Source organism: Bufo bufo, chromosome 2 (assembly GCF_905171765.1).
Source record: "Bufo bufo chromosome 2, aBufBuf1.1, whole genome shotgun sequence".
In the NCBI taxonomy this organism is placed as follows: domain Eukaryota; kingdom Metazoa; phylum Chordata; class Amphibia; order Anura; family Bufonidae; genus Bufo; species Bufo bufo.
The window spans coordinates 663,178,028-663,204,100 of NC_053390.1; the positions used below are offsets into that span (position 1 = coordinate 663,178,028).

Here is a 26,073-nt window from a genome sequence, read left to right on the forward strand (position 1 = left end):
TGCAACTGCCACATCCTCTCCGCTTAGGTTGACAGGGCCAGGTGTGATGATGTTCTACTGCCTGGTCCTTTCAATCAAAATGCAGCGGGCGCGGTAGTTTCAAAGAAAGCAGCGCCTCTAGGTGTAATGGCAACACCACCGTTGCTCCTAGAGGCTCATTTGCATATATAATTTTTCTTAGCAATGCAGGCACATATGAACATAGGACCAACACAGATGCCATCAGCTGCCAAATGCACATGCAACAGGATGCCAGTTTCATAGGTACAAATCTGCTGACAGATGCTGTTTAAAAGGTTTGTCCAGTTTCCCTATGCCCTGGACAGCGCTGTACAGAACAGAAAAGGCCCTCACTTGCTGCTCTGTTCCAGCACCAAGGGTTCAGTCTTATTCCTTGCAGTCCCCTACAGATAAACTGTCAGATGAGTTTACGTTTACTGCTGCAATCAATCAAAGGCCTCACTGGTGACATGTCCCCAACTAGCACTGCTGGGTCATATGCCACTTAGGGACATGTCACCACTCTATGCAAATTAGGGCTTCAATGCACTGCGGAGTGTGGCCAGCACTGGAAACCTGAGTAGCTGAGGTGTTCCGAGAGGCTAGGCCTCTACCTTAGGTGCACCAATGCCCTTATTTGCATAAAGAATAAAAGTCATTTTTTCTCGGGAACGCCGTAACCTGTTTTCACAAGACAGGTATCATTTTATTCAGCAGGATTAACCCTACAAGACACTGTGCCTGGTTTAACAGGCTTGAACCTGCTGACAGGTGCTCATCAAAGGCTATGTTCACCTTTATTGACCATTTTTTAAATTGGTCTTTATTACAAATATGGAACCCTTTTTACTTTACAGGGCTGAGATGCTCTAATAGAGGGATCTGAATTTTCTCTCTGCTCAGTCAGCCAGCTAATCTGACTCCTTATCTCTGCTCTCTAATATTATAAACACTCATTATAGCTCAGCTGTTATCTTAATGATAAGAATGTGGCTCCAGTGTTTATGACCTCTTAGTAAATTAGAGAAAAGGGTTATTAGATGACCGGCACAAAGTGAAAGTAAAATGTACGATTCATATAGCTAGATAAACAGTTAACCCATTGTGAGAGAACGGCTCAATATTTTTTATAAAAACCAATTGAAAAAATGATTTTTAACCACCAAACATGAGCAGCATGCAATCATAAAGAAAATTGCCTCTAAGGCTCAGTTCAGACCTGAGCGTTTTACAGCGCGTTCCTACGCGCTGTAAAACGCTCAACAAGGAGAAACCAATGCTTCCCTATGGGAATGGTTCTCACCTGGGCGTTTTACAGCGCGTACGATCGCGCTGTAAAACGCCCGACGCTCAAACAAGTACAGGAGCGTTTTTTTGGGCGCTTGTCGCGCGTTCCCGTACATAGACTTTCGGGAACGCGCGACACTGTGTGTACGCTTGTCTCTGTATGCGCGATTGTAAACGCCCGTACAATCGCGCATACAGAGCGCTCCTTTCAGAACGCTCAGGTCTGAACTGAGCCTAAAGGTTTACATAGCCTTTAAGTGCACTAGAGGTGGAACTTCACTGTAAAGCGCTCTCTCCATTGAACGGCTTCACTACCAATTAGAGTTGTTGCGATACCAAAAATTTTGATTCGGTTTCGATACCATAAAATAGTATTGCGATACTCGATACCATTCGATACCACGCGAAAAAAAATAAAACAAAAAAGCCACGTGCATTCCGCATTTTTATGGCGATGTTTATTTATTTATTGTTTATATATTTTATATGTAAAATTGGGAAAGGGGGCAGTGCCCCAGACTAAAAAAAATACCTAGTAGCCATTGGCTCCTGAACTGAAAAATTTAGGAGCCAAATTAAATATTTAGTCACCAAATTGAAACCGAATCAGATCGGCGTAGGGTTGTTTCGATACCAAAAAAAAAGCCGCGTGCATTTCGCATTTTATGAAACGTTTGGCCCATAATAGAACAGTCCTATCCTATTTTTTGGGGTGACAAGGTGACTAAAAAATGGCTAATCGCATGGTTTTTATTTATTTATTTCTGTTACGGCGCTCACCGAATAGGAGATATTTTTTAATAACTTAATAGTTTGGACTTTTCGGATGCAGCGCTATGTAATATGTTTATTTATTTATTGTTTATATATTTTATATGTAAAATTGGGAAAGGGGGGATTTAAATTTAATATTTTAGGGTACTTTCACACTAGCGTTTTTCTTTTCTGGCATAGAGTTCCGTCACAGGGGCTCTATACCGGAAAAGAACTGATCAGGCATATCCCCATGCATTCTGAATGGAGAGCATTCCGTTCAGGATGCATCAGGATGTCTTCAGTTCAGTCTTTTTGACTAATCAGGCAAAAGATAAAACCGCAGCATGCTACGGTTTTATCTCCGGTGAAAAAAACTGAAGACTTTCCCATAGGAATGTATTAGTTCTGGCATTCAAAATACCGGAATGCCGGATCTGTCCTTCCGATCTGTGCATGCGCAGACCGGTAAAAATGTGTAAAAAGATACAAGACGGATCCGTCTGTCCGCATGACAAGCGGAGAGACGGGTCCGTTCTTGCAATGCATTTGTGAGATGGATCCGCAGGCCTCTTTCAGACGGGCGTCACGTTTTGGCTCCGGATGCGTCCCGGTGCATTGCGGCAAACCCGCGCGGGTAGGTACGCAATTGCAGTCAGTTTCGACTACGATTCCGTTCCGTTGTTCAGTTTTTATCGCGCGGGTGCAATGTGTTTTGAAGTTCAGGTTTGGGTTCAAGGTTGTGTAGATGTAATTATTTTCTGTTATAACATGGTTATAAGGGAAAATAATAGCATTCTTAAAACAGAATGCTAAGTAAAATAGGGCTGGAGGGGTTAAAAAAATTAATTAATTAATTTAATTCGCCTTAATCCACATGTTCGCGCAGCCCGGCTTCTCTTCTGTCTTCATCTGTGAGGAAAAGGACCGGTGGTGATGTCACTGCGCTCATCACATGGTCCATCACCATGGTAATGGACCATGTGATGAGCTCAGTGACATCACCACAGGTCCTTTGACAGGTCCTGAAGAAAGAACAGGAGATCGGCAGCTACACGATCAATTAGAGGAGGTGAGTTAATTTATTTTTATTTATTTTTAACCTTCATTGGCACTGCGCCACCAATGTTTATTATACTGGGGTGTTGGGGGGGGGGGTGCACTGCGCCACCAATGAAGATAACTGACCTGTTAATACAAATACAGAATCAAATAGCCGGCACCCGACCTCTATGACAGGGAGCTGCGATCCGCTGATCACAGCTCCCTGTCAAAGGCAGGATGCCGGCTATGCGATTCTGCTGCCGGCACCTGCCTCCTGTATTAAAAGTTAAAGACGACCTTCTATGGGTTCGGACTTTGTTAAGCAGCAGGCTACACAGAGCGGCGCTATGCGCCTGTGCCCCATTACAGTCTCCTGCAGTCCTGCTCCATATGCTAATTACTATCGGAGCAATGGGGAGGAGACAGCAGCTTCTCTAGTGGGCGTCCCTTCTCCCTGTGCTGCGATTGGACAGCGCTACAGCCAGGGGAGAAGGAACGCCCACTAGAGAAGCTGCTGTCTCCTCCCCATTGCTCCGATAGTAATTAGCATATGGAGCAGGACTGCAGGAGACTGTAATGGGGCACAGGCGCACAGCGGGCGAACGGAGCGGCGCCCAGGAATAATAGTAAGTGCTATCATTGGGGGCGCAGTGCGCCCTCCGCTCCTCTCTCCCCATTGGTGGCAGTGGCAGCACAGGGGGGAGGGAGAGATTGCTTCCTTCTCCCCTGTGCTGCTGAGGGAACATGAGCGCGCTGACAGCAGCGCGCTCATGTTGAGAGATACTAGACTGCGCAGAAGCGCAGGCCAGTATCGAAAAAAATGGAAATCCCGGTATCGTATCGATACGGGGACAAAAGTATCGATTGGGTATCGAAATTTCGATACCTGCAACAACCCTACTACCAATTGCCTCTGCTCTGAATGACAGCTATACACTGCGTGCAGAATTATTAGGCAAATGAGTATTTTGACCACATCATCCTCTTTATGCATGTTGTCTTACTCCAAGCTGTATAGGCTCGAAAGCCTACTACCAATTAAGCATATTAGGTGATGTGCATCTCTGTAATGAGAAGGGGTGTGGTCTAATGACATCAACACCCTATATTAGGTGTGCATAATTATTAGGCAACTTCCTTTCCTTTGGCAAAATGGGTCAAAAGAAGGACTTGACAGGCTCAGAAAAGTCAAAAATAGTGAGATATCTTGCAGAGGGATGCAGCACTCTTAAAATTGCAAAGCTTCTGAAGCGTGATCATCGAACAATCAAGTGTTTCATTCAAAATAGTCAACAGGGTCCCAAGAAGCGTGTGGAAAAACCAAGGCGCAAAATATTTGCCCATGAACTGAGAAAAGTCAAGCGTGCAGCTGCCAAGATGCCACTTGCCACCAGTTTGGCCATATTTCAGAGCTGCAACATCACTGGAGTGCCCAAAAGCACAAGGTGTGCAATACTCAGAGACATGGCCAAGGTAAGAAAGGCTGAAAGACGACCACCACTGAACAAGACACACAAGCTGAAACGTCAAGACTGGGCCAAGAAATATCTCAAGACTGATTTTTCTAAGGTTTTATGGACTGATGAAATGAGAGTGAGTCTTGATGGGCCAGATGGATGGGCCCGTGGCTGGATTGGTAAAGGGCAGAGAGCTCCAGTCCGACTTAGACGCCAGCAAGGTGGAGGTGGAGTACTGGTTTGGGCTGGTATCATCAAAGATGAGCTTGTGGGGCCTTTTCGGGTTGAGGATGGAGTCAAGCTCAACTTCCAGTCCTACTGCCAGTTTCTGGAAGACAACTTCTTCAAGCAGTGGTACAGGAAGAAGTCTGCATCCTTCAAGAAAAACATGATTTTCATGCAGGACAATGCTCCATCACACGCGTCCAAGTACTCCACAGCGTGGCTGGCAAGAAAGGGTATAAAAGAAGAAAATCTAATGACATGGCCTCCTTGTTCACCTGATCTGAACCCCATTGAGAACCTGTGGTCCATCATCAAATGTGAGATTTACAAGGAGGGAAAACAGTACACCTCTCTGAACAGTGTCTGGGAGGCTGTGGTTGCTGCTGCACGCAATGTTGATGGTGAACAGATCAAAACACTGACAGAATCCATGGATGGCAGGCTTTTGAGTGTCCTTGCAAAGAAAGGTGGCTATATTGGTCACTGATTTGTTTTTGTTTTGTATTTGAATGTCAGAAATGTATATTTGTGAATGTTGAGATGTTATATTGGTTTCACTGGTAAAAATAAATAATTGAAATGGGTATATATTTGTTTTTTGTTAAGTTGCCTAATAATTATGCACAGTAATAGTCACCTGCACACACAGATATCCCCCTAAAATAGCTAAAACTAAAAGCAAACTAAAAACTACTTCCAAAAATATTCAGCTTTGATATTAATGAGTTTTTTGGGTTCATTGAGAACATGGTTGTTGTTCAATAATAAAATTAATCCTCAAAAATACAACTTGCCTAATAATTCTGCACTCCCTGTATTGGTCTCTTGATTGGATGCTATATCTGACACACAGAGCAGATGTAGGGTCTGTGAAGCAGCTCAGTGCACGTTACAATGAAGCTCCACCTCCAGTGCACTTGCATGAGTAGAATCTGACAGAATAAAAGTTCATGTTCTCACTACTCTTCATGATAAAAGCATCACAATAGTTGGATCAGCCCTCTCCATCCACTAATTAGTGCCATTAACAGTTAACAATGGTCAAAACTGCTGACAGATTCCCTTTAAGTATCACCCAAAAGCATATTACAGTTAGATATGTGCCCATGTAGCGAGTCCGTCTCAGAAATCCAGAAGTGGGTTTCTCTTAAATCATGCAAGGGTTATGTGCTGGGGCGTAGCTCTAGGGAAAGCAGGGGAAGCGGCTGCTTTAGGGCCCAGACCAACAAGGGGCCCCCTCAGAAGGAGGACTAAAAGATTTGCTTGTCAGGGCCCCCTCAACTGCATTATAATATGACATTATATACAGTAACACTGTGGGAAACGGACGGAGCAGCTGCCGGGCCTCGTCTGAGAGCTCAATCTTGAGTAGCCACAGAAGTGGAGGTTGCACATGAGTTGGGGTTGCGAAGAAGTTGCTGAGGCGAGACGGGACCCATTCAAAAATTTGCTGTGGGGCCCGGTCAGTTGTAGTTACGCCACCTGGTTACATGTATAATCGTTAGAAATTATTTAAAAAAAGTATTGCAAAATAACACGTATGTCTCATACAGTAGTTTGTAAGAACATATCATTATTCCACTTTCTTTTTAAATTCTGAAAATGCAAAAATATCTTCACTGCTGTATAGCATCATGTAAATCTACCTGTCATAATATATTACTTCTTGTTTAACGGGTTTTTAAAGTGACAGTTTACATAAGGGAATACATAAACATTTTTATAAATGAATTAATTTCTTAATCTGCACCTGTCATCATAAATTATATTAAAAGTCACTTGCACAGTTTATTACAGTTGCATTGGTATTTAATTATGGTAAATATATTTACTGTAAAAAATAAAATAATAAAATCTTTTTATCTCTTTTATCCAACTAGATATAGCTTTATTTTTTAACTTCAGTGCACATTATTCTATGTAATAAGTACATATGCAGTTGTAGAAAGCTCTGGGTCCCTCCCTTGACCCTGGGCTGTCTGACCATATAAAGTATGGACACCATTTGTGTCACAGGGATGGAGTATGAAGCAAAGTGGGGCCATTGTATACATATTTGCTTTTATCTTGCCATACAAGAGTTGGCACTGGATATCAGAAGATACTATGATCTCCAAACGTTGCCCTTAAAGCTGGAGTCGGGCTCCAGTCCATTCATTGGTTGCAGCCATTTTCTTAACAGTTCCACTTATTCCTGCCCAAGAAGTACATTTTCATGAAGAGGTGTTCGTTCAAGTAAACAAGCCCTGCTTTTGATGTCACCAGATAGCTATTTTATAAGTCCATGTTTGTGATAATTGGCAATGACATTGTTTGTATCGTTTTGGGTCATTTTCCCTCCTGAAGAATAAATTTGGAGTCAATCAGAAGACTCTGTGATGATGGATATGTATCTGCCTGTATTTGTCAGCAATAAGGGCACCATTAATCCTGACCACATTGAGGACACAGTGGTTGACCAAGGAAACTTAGTGCAGCAAATAAAAGACACATCATGCTCACTTCTCTTCGAAATCAGACAATGACAAAGTTAGAGGTAGGTGGAGCGTCCTTAAAAATGATTTTAGGGATTTAGGTCAAAAGCTTAGGGCAAGGACCTCAAAGGTAGTATTTTCCAAAATACTAATGGTACCACGAGCCACACAAGAAAGGCAGCGGGAGATTAGGGAGGTTAACAAGTGGCTCAAGAACCTGTGTAGGAAGGAGGGGGTTGGGTTCCTGGAGAACTGGGCCGATTTCTCTGTTGGCTACAGGCTCTATCGTAGGGCTGGGCTGCACCTCAATGGAGAAGGCACAGCTGTGTTGGGGAAGAAGATGGCTAGAAGGTTGGAGGAGTGTTTAAACTAGGGACGGGGGGGGGGGGGGGGGGGGGGGGGTAATTACGTTATAGGATGGGAAGATAGTACAGATAGAGACCGGAGGAGAGGTAATGGGACTGGGGGAGGAATGGACGGAGGGACTAGAACAGTTCAGAAGGAAAAGTGTAGGGTACAAAATATACATAAACCTCTTATGTATACTAATGCCAGAAGCCTGACTAATAAAACTGGGGAACTGGAATTAGTGATGTGTGAGGAGGACTATGACATAGTGGGAATAACTGCGACGTGGCTGGATGATAGCTATGACCGGGCGGTTAATGTACAAGGTTACAGTCTGTTTAGAAAGGATCGCCAAAACGGGAGAGGGTGAGAGTTCTGCCTTTATGTAAATTCCTGTCTAAAGCCCACACTCCGGAAAGATAAAAGTGAGGGACATGAACATGTGGAGTTACTGTGGGTAGAAATACATGGAGGCAAAAACAATAATAAATTACTAATAGGAGTTTATTATAAACCACCTAATATACCAGAGTCCACATAAAATCTACTACTAAATGAGATAGACAAGGCGGCAAATCATAATGAGGTTGTTATTATGGGTGACTTCAACTACCCAGATATAGACTGTGAAACTGAAACCTGTACATCTCATAAAGGAAACAGGTTCTTGGCAATAACCAAAGACAATTACCTTTCCCAACTGGTTCAGGACCCGACTAGAGGGACGGCCATACTGGACTTAGGATTAACCAATAGACCTGACAGAACAACAGATGTGCAGGTTGGGGGACACCTGGGAAATTGTGACCATAAAGTAATAACCTTCCAATTATCATTCAAAACAGTGTTTCTTCAGAGAGGAACAAAAATACCAAACTTCAAAAAAGCTAAATTTAGCCAACTAAGAGAGGCCATAGACCTAATTAACTGGGACAAAGTCCTCAAAAATAAAAATACAGCCACAAAATGGGATATTTTTAAAAGCATCCTAAAATCTAATTGTGAGAGGTACATACCTTATAGGAATAAAAGTTTATGGAACAAGAAAAAACCAATGTGGATAAATAGAACTGTAAAGAAAGCAATAAATTACAAAAAGAAAGCATTTAAATCACTAAAATAGGAGGGTAGGGAGGAAGCACTGAAAAACTATAAGGAAAAAAATAGAATATGTAAATAACAAATAAAAGCAGCCAAACTAGAGACCAAGAGATTAAAGGGAACCTGTCACCAGGATTTTGTGCATAGAGCTGGGGACATGGGCTGCTAGATGGCCACTAGCTCATCTGCAATACCCAGTCCCCATAGCTCTCTGCTCTTTTATTGTGTTAAAAAACCTTTTTGATCAATATGCAAATGACCTGATATGAGTCCTGTGTCCGGAGATGAGTCAAGCGGAAAGGAGCCCAGCACCGCCCCGCGTCCTCCGAATCTCCTCCTTGCTGGCTGACATCACAGAGCTGGAGCGCCGAAATCTCGCGATGCGCGAGCTAGCGCATGTGTAGTTCGTTCCCTGTGCTGATGCCAGCACAGGGAATGAACATGATGCCGACACTGCGCATGCGCTAGCTCGCGCATCGTGAGATTTCGGCGCTCCAGCTCTGTGACGTCAGCCAGAAAGGAGGAGATTCGGAGGACGCGGGGCGGTGCTGGGCTCCTTTCCGCTTGACTCATCTCCGGACACAGGACTCATATCAGGTCATTTGCATATTGATCAAAAAGGTTTTTTAACACAATAAAAGAGCAGAGAGCTGTGGGGACTGGGTATTGCAGATGAGCTAGCGGCCATCTAGCAGCCCATGTCCCCAGCTCTATGCACAAAATCCTGGTGACAGGTTTCCTTTAATTGCCAACGAGAGCAAAACAAACCCTAAAATGTTTTTCAATTATATAAATGGTAAAAAGTATAAATCTGAAGGTGTCGGCCCTTTACAGAATAATGAGGGGGAAGGTTGCAGAGAGCGTTGAGGAGAAAGCAAAGCTATTAAATATTTTTTTCTCCACTGTATTCACTGAAGAAAATAAACTGTCAGATGAAATGCAGAATGTAAAAGTTAATTCCCCATTAAAAGTGAGTAAGTAACTGGCTCAGTGATAGAAAACAGAGGGTGGTTATTAATGGTACACACTCAGATTGGGTCACTGTCACTAGTGGGGTACCGCAGGGGTCAGTATTGGGCCCTATTCTCTTCAATATATTTATTAATGATCTTGTAGAAGGCTTGCATAGTAAAGTATCAATTTTTGAAGATGACACTAAACTTGTGTAAAGTAATTGACACAGAAGAGGATCTGGATAGATTGGAGGCTTGGGCAGATAGGTGGCAGATGAGGTTTAACACTGACAAATGTAAAGTTATGCACATGGGAAGGAATAATGCAAGTCACCCGTACATACTAAATGGTAAAACACTTGGTAACACTGACATGAAAAAGGACCTAGGAATTTTAGTGAACCGCAAATTAAGCTGTAAAAACCAGTGCCAGGTAGCTGCTGCCAAGGCCAATAAGATAATGGGTTGCATCAAAAGGGGCATAAATGCCCGTAATGAGAACATAGTGCTACCACTTTACAAATCACTAGTCAGACCACACATGGAGTACTGTGTACAGTTCTGGGCTCCTGTAAACAAGGCAGACATAGCAGAGCTGGAGAGGGTCCAGAGGAGGGCAACTAAAGTAATAACGGGAATGGGGGAACTACAATACCCTGAAAGATTATCAAAATTAGGGTTATTCACTTTAGAAAAAAGACGACTGAGGGGAGATCTAATTACTATGTATAAATATATCGGGTCAGTACAGAGATCTATCCCATCATCTATTTATCCCCAGGACTGTGACGAGGGGACATCCTTTGCGTCTGGAGGAAAGAAGGTTTGTACACAAACATAGAAGAGGATTCTTTACGGTAAGAGCAGTGAGACTATGGAACTCTCTGCCTGAGGAGGTGGTGATGGTGAGTACAATAAAGGAATTCAAGAGGGGCCTGGATGTATTTCTGGAGTGTAATAATATTACAGGATATAGCTACTAGAGAGGGGTCGTTGATCCAGGGAGTTATTCTGATTGCCTGATTGGAGTCGGGAAGGAATTTTTTTCCCCTAAAGTAAGCAAAATTGTCTTCTACCTCACAGGTTTTTTTTTGCCTTCCTTTGGATCAACTTGCAGGATAACAGGCCGAACTGGATGGACAAATGTCTTTTTTCGGCCTTATATACTATGTTACTATGTCCAGCAGTGCCATCAGATGAGAACTGGCACAACCCGTGGGACCCAGGTGCGCCCATCTACTGTTCAGAGAAGTCTGGGCAGAAGTGGTCTTCATGGAAGAATTGAGGCATAAAAGCCAAACCTTCACCATGGAAACAAGGCCAAGTGACTCTACTATGCACAGAAACATTGGAACTGTGGCCCGGAATAATGGCCGCAGGTGCTCTGGACTGATGAGTTAAAACTTTAAATATTTGACTGTAGCAAAATGCAATTTGTTCATCGAAGGGCTGGCGAGCAGTATAATAATGAGTGTTTAAAAGAAACAGGGAAGCTTTGAGGGGGTTCCTTGCAAGTTTGGGGCTGCATTTAAGTAAATGGAGTTGGAGATTTGGTCAGGATACTTATCCATCATGCAATACCATCAGGAAGGCAAACCTCCCAGGCTGTGAGCTGTGCGCTGCGATTGGCTAGCGCTGCAGCCTAGGAGAAGGAGACGCCCACAGGACAAGGGCAGACACTGCCTACTATAACTTAGTGAGAGAAGATACCGGAGGGCATAACGGGAGAACAGGGCGGCGCCCAGGGATAATAGTAAGTGCAGTGAGATCCCCGGGCGCCGCTCTATATGGCAGCATACTTAGTTCACAATGTTTTTCCAGGTGAAAGGTCCTCTTTAATTTAGATTTCTCATTTTTGCATTCACTTTTGACTGTTAGTTTATTAAAAAACTATTAACACTTCTAGGGTTGTTGCGATACCAAAATTTTTATTCGGTTTCGATACCATAAAAAAGTATTGCGATACTCAATACCACTCCAAAAAAATAAAATGCCAAAAAAAGCCACGTGCATTCCGCATTTTATGGAACGTCCGGCCCATAATCGAACAGTTCTATTCTATTTTTTGGGGGACAAGGTGACTAAAAAAAATGGGGAAACACGCAGTTTTTTATATTTTTTTTCTGTTACGGCGTTCAGATTTTTTAAAATATTTTAGTAGTTTCGACTTTTCGGACGTGGCGATATGTGATTTGTTTGTTTATATATTTTATATGTAAAATTGGGAAAAGGGGTGATTTATACTTAATATTTTGGTGTGTGTTTTTTTTTTTACTTTTTATTTAATAACTATTTCCCCCCTTAGGGGCTAGAACCTGGGATCTTTTAATCCCTTGTCCTATTCACCCTAAGAGAGCTCTCTTAGGGTGAATAGGATCTTACACTCTCTCTGCTGTCCTGTGCTTTGTGCACACAGCAGCAGGGAGATTACCCTGGCAGCCAGGGCTTCAGTAGCATCCTGGCTGCCATGGTAACCGATCGGAGCCCCAGGATTACACTGCTGGGGCTCCGATCACAACTGCCACTGTACCACTAATGAAGAGGAGGGGAGGGGACCCTGTGGCCACTGCCACCAATGATTTTAATACTGGGGGGTTGAGGGGGTGGGGGCGCACTGTGTCACCAATGATTTTAATACTGGGGGGTTGAGGGCGCACTGCGCCACCAATTACTCTAATACTAGAAGGGGGGTTGAGGGCGCACTGCGACACCAATGTTTTTAATACTGGGGAGGGGAGGGAGGGCGCACTGCGACACCAATGATAATTAACATCTAATACAGATACAGGTGGTGGGTGCGGCGGCAGAATCACATAGCCGGCACCCGACCTCTATGACAGGGCGCTGCGATACAGGTGCGACACCCAGCTCCCTGTCACAGAGGTCGGGTGCAGGTTACGTGATTCTGCAGCCGCACCCGCCTCCTGTATCTGTATTAGGCCCCTTTCACACGGGCGAGTATTCCGCGCGGGTGCAATGCGTGATGTGAACGCATTGCAATAGTGATGGAGGGGTTACAAATAAAAAAATTAACTCACCAAGTCCACTTGATCGCGTAGTTGCGGATCTCTGTCTTCTTCTGTAATTTTGAGCTGCCGGCTAAGGACCTGTGGTGACGGCACATCACATGGTCCAATCACATGGTCCCTCACCATGGTGATGAACCATGTGATTGGACCATGTGATGAGCACAGTGACATCACCTCAGGTCTTTTGCCAGGTCCTGAAGATAGAACAGAGACCGGCAGCTATGGAGCAGGTAAGTTAACTTTATTTTTTATTTTTTAACCCCTCTATCCCTAATTTACTTTGCATTCTGTATTAAGAATTCTGTATTAACCATGTTATAAGGGAAAATAATAAAATCTACACAAACCTAACCCAAACCTGAACTTCAATGATGAAGTCCGGGTTTGGGTCTGGGTACCAAACATGGTGATTTTTCTCACGCGCGTGCAAAATGCATTAAAACGCTTTGCACTCGCGCGGAAAAATTGTGCATTTTACCTCAACGCACCCGCATCTTATTGGGCCCTCACACGCCACGCTCGTGTGAAAGAGACCTTAGACGTTAATTTTCATTGGTAGCGCAGTGTGCCCGCCCTTCTCTCCTCATTGGCAGCGGCGGCACAGGGGGAGGGAGCGAGAGACTCCTTCTCCCCTGTGTTGCTGAGGGAACATGGCGCGCACTGACAGCAGCGCGCTCCATGTTCTCTGATACTGGACTGCGCAGTAGCGCAGCCTAGTATCGATAAAAGGCAAATCTCGGTACCGAACCGATACCGGGACAAAAGTATCGATTGGGTATCGATATTTAATTACCCGCAACAACCCTAAACACTTCTATTATAGAAAGTATTCTTAGACTACATGCACATGAACGTATTTTGTTTCCGCGTCCGTTCCGTGTTTTTTTTGCGGATATGATGCGGACCCATTTATTTCTATGGAGCTGTTAAAAAATGCTGATAGTCAACCGTTTGTTTTCCGCGTCCGTTGTCCATGGTTCCATTCTGCAAAAAAAATAGAGCATGTCCTATTCTTGTCCGTTTTGCAGACAATGATAGGCATATACAATGGATCTGCAAAAAAAAAAGGATGCCATACGGATGTCATCCGATTTTTTTTTTTTTTTTTTTTTACAGATCTGCAAGTTGCAGACCGCAAAACACATACGGTCATGTGCATGTAGCCTTAGGCCTCTTTCACACGACAGTATGTCTTTTTCAGTGTTTTGCGGTCCGTTTTAAACGGATCCGTTGTTCCGTTTTTTGTTTCCGTTGTGTTTCCGTTTCCGTTCAGTTTTTCCGTTCCGTTTTTCCGTATGGCAAATACAGTATACAGTAATTTCATAGAAAAAATTGGGCTGGGCATAACATTTTCAATAGATGGATCCGCAAAAAACGGAACGGATACGGAAGACATACGGATGCACTACCGTATGCATTCCGTTTTTTTGCGGACCCATAGACTTTAATGGAGCCACGGAACGTGATTTGCGGCCAAATATAGGACATGTTCTATGTTAAAACGGAACGGAAATACGGAAACGGAATGCATACGGAGTACATTCCGTTTTTTTTTTGCGGAACCATTGAAATCAATGGTTCCATATACGGACCGCAAAAAACGGCCCGCAAAACGGAAAAAAAAAACGGCCATGTGAAAGAGGCCTTAGTTTGAGTATTTTTTCAATTCCTGTCTAAAACATTTGCGCAGCACTGACCCATAGGCTGATTTTAATTAGTGTGAGTATATAGCTTGGCGTGCTCTCCCTCACTCACTGGAAGCCATTTGGCACCAGGAGAGAGATAGTTTGTGGACTCTCATTGCAGACTTTGGTGGCCATTTGGCACCAGGAGTGGTGTGGAGTGGGCCCTGCATGCATGTTGGTACCTGCATTCCTTGGATATAATGGAAGCCATTTTGGCACCAAAAATGACAGAAATTGAAGCAGGCCCAGCATGCATGTGGAACCTACACTCGCTGAAGTGCATGGTAGCCATCATGGCACATAACAGGTAGAATTTAGTATTAGGAACCCGTCTTACAGAGATCGCCTTGACAAGTGCCACCCTAACAAATTCCAAATTCTCTAGTAGATATACTCGGGCATATTGTATCAAATATCAGCCATGACAACCTCCATGTTTCATCAGAACAAGTTCTCATTTTGTAATGTAAAGAGTAATAAACTGAATAGTTGTGTGTTGTGCAGTAAGAAATACATTAAATTGTTACTAATAATAGGAAACAGCTTATGTTATTAAGACAATAAGGGTGAGTTTAATCGTGTTTATGTCATACGTTTAACAAACACAAAAAGCGTATTTGTTAACGGATGCCTCAGACTGATGTCATACTGTGGCATCCGTCACCGTAGAGTTCCATTGTAAAAAAAATGTATTAGCTAATGTATGCGTTTTATTGCTTTACTTTGCAGGATGGAAAGGCGTGGTACACTACACTTTCCCATCCTGCAGAATCCTGCAAAAAAACGCATACATTAACGTATATCTTTGTCTTAAAAATGGAACTCTATGGTGATGGATGCCACAGTATGGCACCAGTCTGAGGCATCCGTTAATCCTTTCCTGATGTGGCGATTTTTAAATTTTTGCATTTTCCTTTTTCGATCTCTGCCCTCCCAGAGCCATAACTTTTTTTTTTTCCATTCACCTAGCCTTATGAGGGCTCTTTTTTGCAGGACAAGTTGTACTTGCTAATGCCACCATTTTATATTACATATGATGTAGTGGAAAGTGGGAAAAAAAATCCAAATACAGGGAGTGCAGAATTATTAGGCAAGTTGTATTTTTGAGGATTAATTTTATTATTGAACAACAACCATGTTCTCAATGAACCCAAAAAACTCATTAATATCAAAGCTGAATATTTTTGGAAGTAGTTTTTAGTTTTAGCTATTTTAGGGGGATATCTGTGTGTGCAGGTGACTATTACTGTGCATAATTATTAGGCAACTTAACAAAAAACAAATATATACCCATTTCAATTATTTATTTTTACCAGTGAAACCAATATAACATCTCAACATTCACAAATATACATTTCTGACATTCAAAAACAAAACAAAAACAAATCAGTGACCAATATAGCCACCTTTCTTTGCAAGGACACTCAAAAGCCTGCCATCCATGGATTCTGTCAGTGTTTTGATCTGTTCACCATCAACATTGCGTGCAGCAGCAACCACAGCCTCCCAGACACTGTTCAGAGAGGTGTACTGTTTTCCCTCCTTGTAAATCTCACATTTGATGATGGACCACAGGTTCTCAATGGGGTTCAGATCAGGTGAACAAGGAGGCCATGTCATTAGATTTTCTTCTTTTATACCCTTTCTTGCCAGCCACGCTGTGGAGTACTTGGACACGTGTGATGGAGCATTGTCCTGCATGAAAATCATGTTTTTCTTGAAGAATGCAGACTTCTTCCTGTACCACTGCTTGAAGAAGGTGTCTTCCAGAAACTGGCAGTAGGACTGGGAGTTGAGCTTGACTCCATCCTCAACCCGAAAAGGCCCCACAAGCTCATCTTTGATGATACCAGCCCAAACCAGTACTCCACCTCCACCTTGCTGGCGTCTGAGTCGGACTGGAGCTTTCTGCCCTTTACCAATCCAGCCACGGGCCCATCCATCTGGCCCATCAAGACTCACTCTCATTTCATCAGTCCATAAAACCTTAGAAAAATCAGTCTTGAGATATTTCTTGGCCCAGTCTTGACGTTTCAGCTTGTGTGTCTTGTTCAGTGGTGGTCGTCTTTCAGCCTTTCTTACCTTGGCCATGTCTCTGAGTATTGCACACCTTGTGCTTTTGGGCACTCCAGTGATGTTGCAGCTCTGAAATATGTCCAAACTGGTGGCAAGTGGCATCTTGGCAGCTGCCCGCTTGACTTTTCTCATTTCATGGGCAGTTATTTTGCGCCTTGGTTTTTCCACATGCTTCTTGTGACCCTGTTGACTATTTTGAATGAAACGCTTGATTGTTCGATGATCACGCTTCAGAAGCTTTGCAATTTTAAGAGTGCTGCATCCCTCTGCAAGATATCTCACTATTTTTGACTTTTCTGAGCCTGTCAAGTCCTTCTTTTGACCCATTTTGCCAAAGGAAAGGAAGTTGCCTAATAATTATGCACACCTAATATAGGGTGTTGATGTCATTAGACCACACCCCTTCTCATTACAGAGATGCACATCACCTAATATGCTTAATTGGTAGTAGGCTTTCGAGCCTATACAGCTTGGAGTAAGACAACATGCATAAAGAGGATGATGTGGTCAAAATACTCATTTGCCTAATAATTCTGCACGCAGTGTAGGATGGAATTGGAAACAAAAAATGCAATTCCGCTAAAGTTTAACGAGTTTTTTTTACGGCGTTCACTGTGCGGTAAAACTGACTTCTCCAGGTCAGTAGGAATCCGGTGATACCACATATGTATAGTTTTTCTTGAGTTTTAATACTGAAAATAAAAATCTAAACTTTTTTTGGGAGATATAGTGATGAAAAAACTGTGAATTGGCCATCTTTATTTATTTTTTCTGTCACTCCATTCAACATATAGAAAAGAGAGGAAGTCCAGCTTTTAAAACGTTGCATTTTATTTTGTTTGATTTTGGAAAAAAGTTTTAAACCGCAGAAAATAAAATACAACGTTTTAGAAGCTGGACTTCATCTTTTTTCTTCAAGTTTGTTCGTGTTTGTTCTGGACGTGTCCGTGCTTCGTAAATTGTGCACACAGGTGAGCGCTGCTTTATTTTGTCAAATTGTATTCCATTCACCGTATGGAATAACTTTTTTATTTTTATTTTAATAGTACAGGTGTTTTTGCCCTCAGTAATGCCCATGATGTTATTTTTTAAATTGTTTATTTATTTTGATTTTGGGGAAAGAGGGTGATTTGAAATTTTATATATTTTAATTTTTTTTTATATTTTTCAAAACTTTTTTTAAACGTTTTGCCAGGTGCCCAAGTGGATAATAACTTGTAACTATCAGATTGCAACTTGTACAGGATAATGGAATTTGCTCCATTGTTCTGTACAGAAATCGCTATATACCGATTCAGTGCTGCCACTTGCTGGCCTGAACTGGGATATACTAATAATCAGCCTGTAAGCGTAGTACAGGCTTTGGCTCATTATTTTCCCGATCCCTGCCGGGGGAAAGTGCGCCTGAAACACAAACACTCGCTTCCGCGTTTTAGCCCCCTTACAAGCCGTGGTCATATTTGACCACGGCATTTGAAGGGGTAATTGCCTGTGGTCGCCATTACCCCCGATCACAATAATTGAAACGGCAAGAAACCGGCTGCTATGGCGCTGACTCCGCTCTGGAGCGGGCACCATCTTTAAAGGCCTGACATGTTGGGAAGGGGTTAATGTATACATTTTTTGTGTATGTCAAATGAATGACAAAAACGTGATGTAAACCCACCCTAATTTGTGCTAATAAAAAAAAGCCAAAAATAACTTTCCAGCGTGTCATTGATGATATCACTTATCGGCACTAATGCCTGTTTTGCAGTTTGAAAGGCTGGATCTTGCTCTTCAGAGAACAGTTTCAAGACTGAAGGCAAAGTACCCGACCAACAGGTAAGCTACAATTACTCCTCCTTATGGCTGTGGCCTAGATTGATTTCATTTTGGCAATGAAGGCATTTCAGGCCGCAGAGTTCAGACCTTCCCCGTGCGCCTTCTGTTCCCTAGCTTTTTAGTTGTAGACAGTCAGGATATAAATAGTCCTGTAAAAGTCCTCTTAATTCTCCAAATAATGACCTGTCTTTCAGAACCATCTGAGCTAAAACTAATCACATTAAAAAGCGGCCGGCATGGTGAGTGCTTGCAATATTTTGCAGCTGCTTCAACCATTCACATGCTCTAAAGGCATTATTGTGGATCTAATGAAATGAATAATCATCTACGTGATGGCATGTTATGTGTTGGAACAGTATCAAAGGGTTTGTTGTGGCATGCAAAAAATGAATCCCTCTTTTACTTGACCTCTCTGTGCGAAGTGTATATCTAATGTGTGAGTTTTTCATATACTGCACATACTGTTGAACGTGATATTTCACAAAATTAAAAAGCCCAGCAGTCCTGGTTTCTGGCAATCTGCCTGCGGGTTCGCACCAGTGTTCACAACGCCACATCTTTGAAGTTATCACACATATGAGGTAAAGGTGCCAGGAGAAACTGATGCAAAATGTTGATTGGGGGTTTTGCAAGAATGGGAGGGTTTAGGCAAACCCCGCCTAAGCCTAACCTGTAAAAGGAAGATGACTTACCTGCTTCCTGGCGCTGCCTCCCAGCTCCTTCTCCTCTGATGCTCTGCTGGGGTCCTTCATTGTAAACATCTGATATCATCGGAGCCGATCACTGCCCACGACGAAGACTGGATCCCTTTGCTTCATGTGACCATTTGTCATGACGGAAGGGAAGCTGGTCACCACCTCGGCCAGGGATTGCCTGCAGCGATATCAAATCAGATATTTACAGCAAGGAAGCCCAGTGGAGCATCTCGTGCACGGAGGAGAAGGAGCTGGGAGCCAACTCCAGGAAGCATGTAAGTAATCTTTCATTTACAGGTCCAGCCAAGTGGGGGAGTTTGCCATAATCTCCCCCATTCTTGCACAACCACCTTAAGATAGCTGATAGAATTAAGGAACTCTTCCCAGATCTGCATGCATAAGTACTCCCTTAAACGTGTGTATAAAAATGCAGTTCAGATACAAATGGAATTCATTTTACGATTTGTTTCTTGGTTCTGTGTCGTATCCATTTTTTTTTTATTTTGCTATAAATTGCCAGTTTATTTTACCCATTTTTGTTTATTTATTTTAAAAGATTTTCAGCTGTTTTATTGCCTTTCTAATGTTGCTGAGATACTGATGAACAAATGTGTGTACATAAACTAGACAAATACGAAACATGCGTTTTAAATTCAACCCATTGACTTCTGTTGGCTAAAAACAGTACCTGTACAGCTTCTTTAAAACAAGCTACTTATTGAAAAAAAAGCCATGTGCATAAAAAAAGTCACTTAAATATATTGACACTCTTTTTTTCAATAAAAAAAAACTTACAGATGAATTACAGGAGTGTGAATGAATATCTAATAACAATCATACTTTGCAAGAAAAATAATAGGAGTGTATGTCCCTTAGGCCTCATGCACACGACCGTTTCGTTTTTTTTGCAGTCCGCAAACCTTGGATTCGCAAAAAACGGAAGCCGCCCGTGTGCCTTCCGCAATTTGCGGAACAGAACGGGGGGCCCATTGTAGAAATGCCTATTCTTGTCCGCAAAACGGACAAGAATAGGACATGTTGTAATTTTTTTACGGACCACGAAACTGAGCAACGGATGCGGACAGCACACGGAGTGCTGTCTGCATCTTTTGCGGCCCCATTAAAGCGAATGGGTCTACATCTGAGCCACAAAAACTGAGGCTCGGATGCAGACCAGAACAACGGTCGTGTGCATGAGGCCTAAGTTGTACTTGGAACATCCATTAGAAAGAAATATCTCTAATATATATATATATATATATATATATATATATATCTGCATTGGAATTTAGCTAGATGGAGAGTTTTTTTCTCCCTATACACACCACACCAATGATGACCACGCCTGAAAACGCAATTAAATGTATTGCACATCCAATTCTGACATACCGGTAGTTTTTCCCTCACATATTGTACTTTATTAGACTAATTAGACCAATACAATTTGCATTATTTACTAAAAACACGAAAATTGATAGTGATTTTTTTAAATGCATTTTTCTTATCTTTAACTGCAATATGTCACGTATCTACATACGGTACATACTATGCAAAAATATTATCAGATATATATTTCCATATGTTTACTTTATTTTAGATGCACTGTTGAAAAACGTTTTACATTTTTGAACAGTTTAGAAGGCTTACAATTTTTTTTTACTTTTAACAAAATTTTTAAAATTTTAAAATACAGTATGTTCTCCTGCACCAGAATGATTGAAAATCACCAAAGTGACAACATTTTGAATACTAGAACCCTAAGGCCCCTTGCAGACGAGCGTGTCCGGATTAGATCCGGATGCGTCCCGGTGCATTGCGGCAAACCCGCGCGAGTAGGAAAGCAATTGCAGTCAGTTTTGACTGCGATTGCGTTCCGATGTTCAGTTTTTATCGCGCGGGTGCAATGTGTTTTGCACGCACGTGATAAAAAACTGACTGTGGTACCCAGACCCGAACTTCTTCACAGAAGTTCAGGTTTGGGTTAGTTATAGTGTAGATTGTATTATTTCCACCTATAACATGGTTATAAGGGAAAATAATAGTATTCTGAATACAGAATGCAAAGCACAATAGGGCTGGAGGGGTTAAAAAAATAATAATTATAATTTAACTCACCTTAATCCACTTGTTTGCGCAGCCGGCATCTCTTCTGTTTTGTTCTGTGAGGAATAGGACCTATCACTATGGTGATAGATCATGTGACGGACCATGTGATGAACGTAGTGACGTCATCAAAGGTCCTATTCCTCACAGAAGACAGAAGAGATGGCGGCTGCGCGAACAAGTGGATTAAGGTGAGTTAAATTATTATATATTTTTTTTAACCCCTCCAGCCCTATTGTACTATGCATTCTGTATTCAGAATGCAATTATTTTCCCTTTATAACCATGTTATAAGGGAAAATAATAATGATTGGGTCCACATCCCGATAGTCACCTAGCAACCGTGCATGAAAATCACACCGCATCCGCACTTACTTGCGGATGCTTGCGATTTTCACGCAACCCCATTCATTTCTATGGGGCCTGCGTTACGTGAAAAACGCACAAAGAGGAGCATGCTGCGATTTTCACGCAACGCACAAGTGATGCGTGAAAATCACCGCTCGTGTGCACAGCCCCATAGAAATGAATGGGTCAGGATTCAGTGCGGGTGTAATGCGTTCACCTCCCGCATTGCACCCGCGCGGAATACTCGCCCGTGTGAAAGGGGCCTTAACATACTCATCGTGCGCACAATACATATGGCCCGCTCACGGACCGTATATCTCGGAGGACATATGGCCGTTTTGCAAGAGGCCTAAGGCTGTAGTGAGTATTTATTTTTTTGGGTAGAAATTAAAGAAGCAAGTGAAAAAATAAAAATGTAATTTTTTCTACAAATGTGTCCTTTTTAATGACAGATTTTTTACACATTGCTTATAAAAATGAAGAAATGCACCCCATATTTTATCACCCTACTTCTCCCATTTTCCGAAATATTCCCGTTGTGGCCCTAGTCCTTTGTTGGGACATATGGCAGGGCCCAAAAGGAAAGGTGCCCCCAGTTTCTCTCAGGGCACATATTTTATTTTCAAATATTTCAGGGCCCATTGCACACTTGTATAGGCATATAGCTGCTAAAATGATTAAAAAAAAACATAAATGATCCCATTTTAGAAACTACACCCCTCAAATTATTCACAACTCATTTTACACACCTTGTTAACCCTTTATGTGTTCCACAGGAATTAAAGTAAAATGGAGGTGACATTTTAAAATGTAATTTTATTTTGTAGCTTTTCCGGTTTAATCCACTTTTTCTGTAACACAGTAAGGGTTAGGCCTCTTTCACACTTGCGTTGTTGTGTTCCGGCATAGAGTTCCGTCGTCGGGGCTCTATGCCGGAAGAATCCTGATCAGGATTATCCCCATGCATTCTGAATGGAGAGAAATCCGTTCAGGATGCATCAGTTCAAGACCGGAACATTTTTTGGCCGGAGAAAATACCGCAGCATGCTGCGCTTTTTGCTCCGGTCAAAAATCCTGAACACTTGCCGCAAGGCCGGATCCGGAATTAATGCCCATTGAAAGGCATTAATCCGGATCCGGCCTTAAGCTAAACGTCGTTTTGGCGCATTACGTTTAGCTTTTTCTGAATGGTTACCATGGCTTCCAGGACGCTAAAGTCCTGTTTGCCATTGTAAGGTGTAGTGGGGAGCGGGGGAGCAGTATACTTACAGTCCGTGCGGCTCCCGGGGCGCTCCAGAGTGACGTCAGGGCGCCCCACGCGCATGGATGACGTGTCGCATGGATCACGTCATCCATGCGCATGGGGCGCTCTGACGTCATTCTGGAGCGCCCCGGGAGCCGCACGGACTGTAAGTATACTGCTCCCCCGCTCCCCACTACTACTATGGCAACCAGGACTTTAATAGCGTGCTGGGTGCCATAGTAACACTGAACGCATTTTGAAGACGGATCCGTCTTCAAATGCTTTCAGTTCACTTGCGGTGTTACGGATCCGGTGTGCACTTCCGGCAAATGGAGTGCACGACGGATCCGGACAACGCAAGTGTGAAAGAGGCCTTAACAGTAAAACAAACCTCAATATTTATACCCCTGACTCTGAAGTTTACAAAAAAAAAAAACATATGTGGTCATTAGTTGCTGGAGGGCATGGGAGGGCTCAGAAGGGAAGGAGCACCATATCGTTTTGAGGTTTTTGGGCGCCATGTCATAATAGAGGAGACCATGAGATACCCCTACAGTGGAAACTTCCCAAAAGTTACCCCATTTTGTGAGTTCTATGACTCAACTGGCATGTCACAGAATTTAGAAACACTTGGCCATGAAATTAAATATTAAATTTTATGGGCAATAAAATGTTAATTTAGCTCCAATTCTTTCATTTTCACAAAGGGTAATAGGAGAAAAAGCACCCCACAATTTCTTACCCATTTTCACCTGAATATAGCAACACCCCATATGTGGTCATAAACCGCTGTATGAGCACACGTGAGGGCTCAGAAGGGTAGGAGTGACATATTGCTTTCGGAGGGAAGACTTCACTGGAATGTTTTTTGGTACCATGTTGCATTTCAAGAGACCCTGAGGTACCAGTATACCCGCAAAAAGTGAATCCATTTTGAAAGTGATAGCCCTCTATGGATTTTTCGAGGCATGTAGTTAGCACTTTGTCCTCACAGGTGTTTCATAGAATTTTATTTAAATAGGAACATGAAATTACATGGGACAGCTCTTCAGTATTCACTTGAACATAGAAGTGAATGGGGACGTCATACTTGTAATTACATCTGCTCACCTCTGCAACTGCTGCGACAAGGAGGTAAACAGAGCAGAGAAGGTAGAGTTGGTATGATTGCTGCCTTCTCTTCAAACAGCTGTTCACCCCCGCCGATCTGATATTGATGATCTATCCTGATAGGTAATCAATAATAAAAAGCGGACAACCACTTTAATGCTAAGTCTTCAGGAGCCTAATTATAGCAATACACCAGGCTTCTCATTACTAAGAGTCATTCTCCTCAATATGTGTGCATCAGTTAGCTGTTAATCTTTTCTCAATGATCGTTTAGTAATCTGTTCTCTATAATCCTTCTGTCCTTGCTGTAATATAAATCAGCTCTCCATGCAATCTCTCTGTTGAGCCTGTGATAGATGCTTATACACAGAAGCTAGTCGGAGGAGGCAGGGCTACAGGACAAGAGGGGAGAGGACAGCAGTGTGATCCATTGATGAAACAGAGGGTGTGACCCAGACTACCTCAGACTCCCTGTAGGCACCGCAGCTACACTGTAGTCCTAGATCACATCTAAGCTGAGGGCCAAGCAGCAAGATCTGAGAAAAAAAGATAGCAGACAATCACCTCCAGTAGGTGCTGACTTACCTGTAAATATCATTTTTCAGGTTATGGCTGGAGAGTAGTTTTCTAGTACCTTATTCTGTAGCAATGCATAGACAACTCTTAGTGGTGCAGCAGATATTGCGCACTGTCCACTGGAATCATCTGTGATTTAACCACCTGGCAGTCACATGAAAGTTGGAAAAGCCCTCAGAAAATATCACTATTTATATTAGATTTTTACTTTATGTCTCAAATAAATATACTGCCGCACAACTCACTTAAGTGCATTTTAACCCCTTAGTAACATATCTGATTTTAGCCTCGAGACCAGAGTAATATTTTTCTTCCTCTGAGGTCTCAAGGTCATAACTTTTTTTTCTATTTAGCTGTATGAGACCTTGAATTTTGGAGGAACAGTTGTAGTTTTTATAGGAACCATTTGCTGGTACATATAATGTATTAAAAAACTTTTGTTGATTACTATGTTGATACTCAGCAACTTCAACATTTTTTGGGAGGGATTTATTTTTACACTGTTCCCTGAGTGCTATAAGTAACATGATAACATTATTCTGTGGGTCAGTACAATTATGATGATGGCAAATTTATGTATTATATGTGTTATCTAGAGTTGCCTCCTTTCCCACCAGAAAATACCAGCCAAGTTTACAAGGGTAAAAAGGGGTGTGCTTTTGGTGGTTTGGCTTTGTTATTTGACACTAATGTTTTGTTCATTTGTGTTTTGCGACACTTCTATTTCTTTAATTTTCCTGTCTTGTTTAAAATGATGTATTAGATACTTCTTATTGCAATTACTGCAGCATGTAATGGGTATTGCTACAGAAGTGTTGTGCATATTTTATGCTAAAGATCAGATATGGACACGATAGGGACAGTGTAAATGCAAACTCTATTGATATTTGTGTCGGGGGGGGAGGGGGGGGGAGGAGGTACAAGTGTTTGGTACGACTTATTTGATGCCGTGATCTTCTCATACATTTTCTGGGTGAAAAAAATTCTCCATATGTTCTAATCAGAGAACATGTATGCTGTCTGATTGATGGGGGGATTATTAACATGCACAGAAGCCCATGGTGCCCCCCCCCCCCCCTTTTGGGACATGTACATTTACACAGGAATAGAGGATCTATATCTCTTCTCCCAGCTGCCTGTCAGCAAGTCCACCACTGGACCCCCTTCTCCATTATCACACTGGCTGAGATCACAACCAGCTGAGGGGGGAAGGCTGCTTTAAAAATCTCAGGCTAGCTGCGATCTTGATCTTGCTTTGGAGCTGAAAATGTAAGCTTTAAAACAAGACCAGGATTGTGGTGCTTTCTGCCATACAACAAAGCATTCCACATGTAGAATTCGTGTTGATATTTATGTAGCCCTCACTGGGACCCATGTCTAAGGGCTGTATCTCTGGTTTTACGGCAGCAGAATCCTGATATTGTTTTAAAGCATATATTGGCAGCTTTAAAACAAGATCATGACTGTGACTGTAGCTCAATTGTAGCCTTAAACCAACACCTCAAAAGGTCCTCCCTCTAAAGTCACATAGTCCAAACACAGTTGTTTCAAAACAGTATGGTCCCTTCCTGCCTCAGCAAACTGTAATTGGGCAGACCAGTGTGTGTGTGTGTGGCTGGGGTGGGTGGGGGGGGGGGGGGGGGTGTGAAAAGACAGTAAGTAAGGGCTTTTACTAAATCAAATGTACCACTCAGCAGTCAAGACCGTCAAATGTAAATCGTACCAGTCGTTTTCAATCTTTG

At 42.5% G+C, this 26,073-nt stretch overlaps 1 protein-coding gene across 2 annotated transcripts in view; it reads left to right on the plus strand.

Moving 5' to 3' along the window:
- The window catches only part of GUCY1A1 (guanylate cyclase 1 soluble subunit alpha 1), a 109,715-nt gene that overhangs the window by 18,150 nt on the left and 65,492 nt on the right, over positions 1-26,073 (plus strand). For both annotated transcript variants that reach the window (XM_040418578.1, XM_040418579.1), the window contains exon 2: positions 18,189-18,256. In XM_040418578.1, coding sequence (XP_040274512.1) covers positions 18,189-18,256 — 68 coding nt within the window. The remainder of the gene's footprint in view (positions 1-18,188; positions 18,257-26,073) is intronic.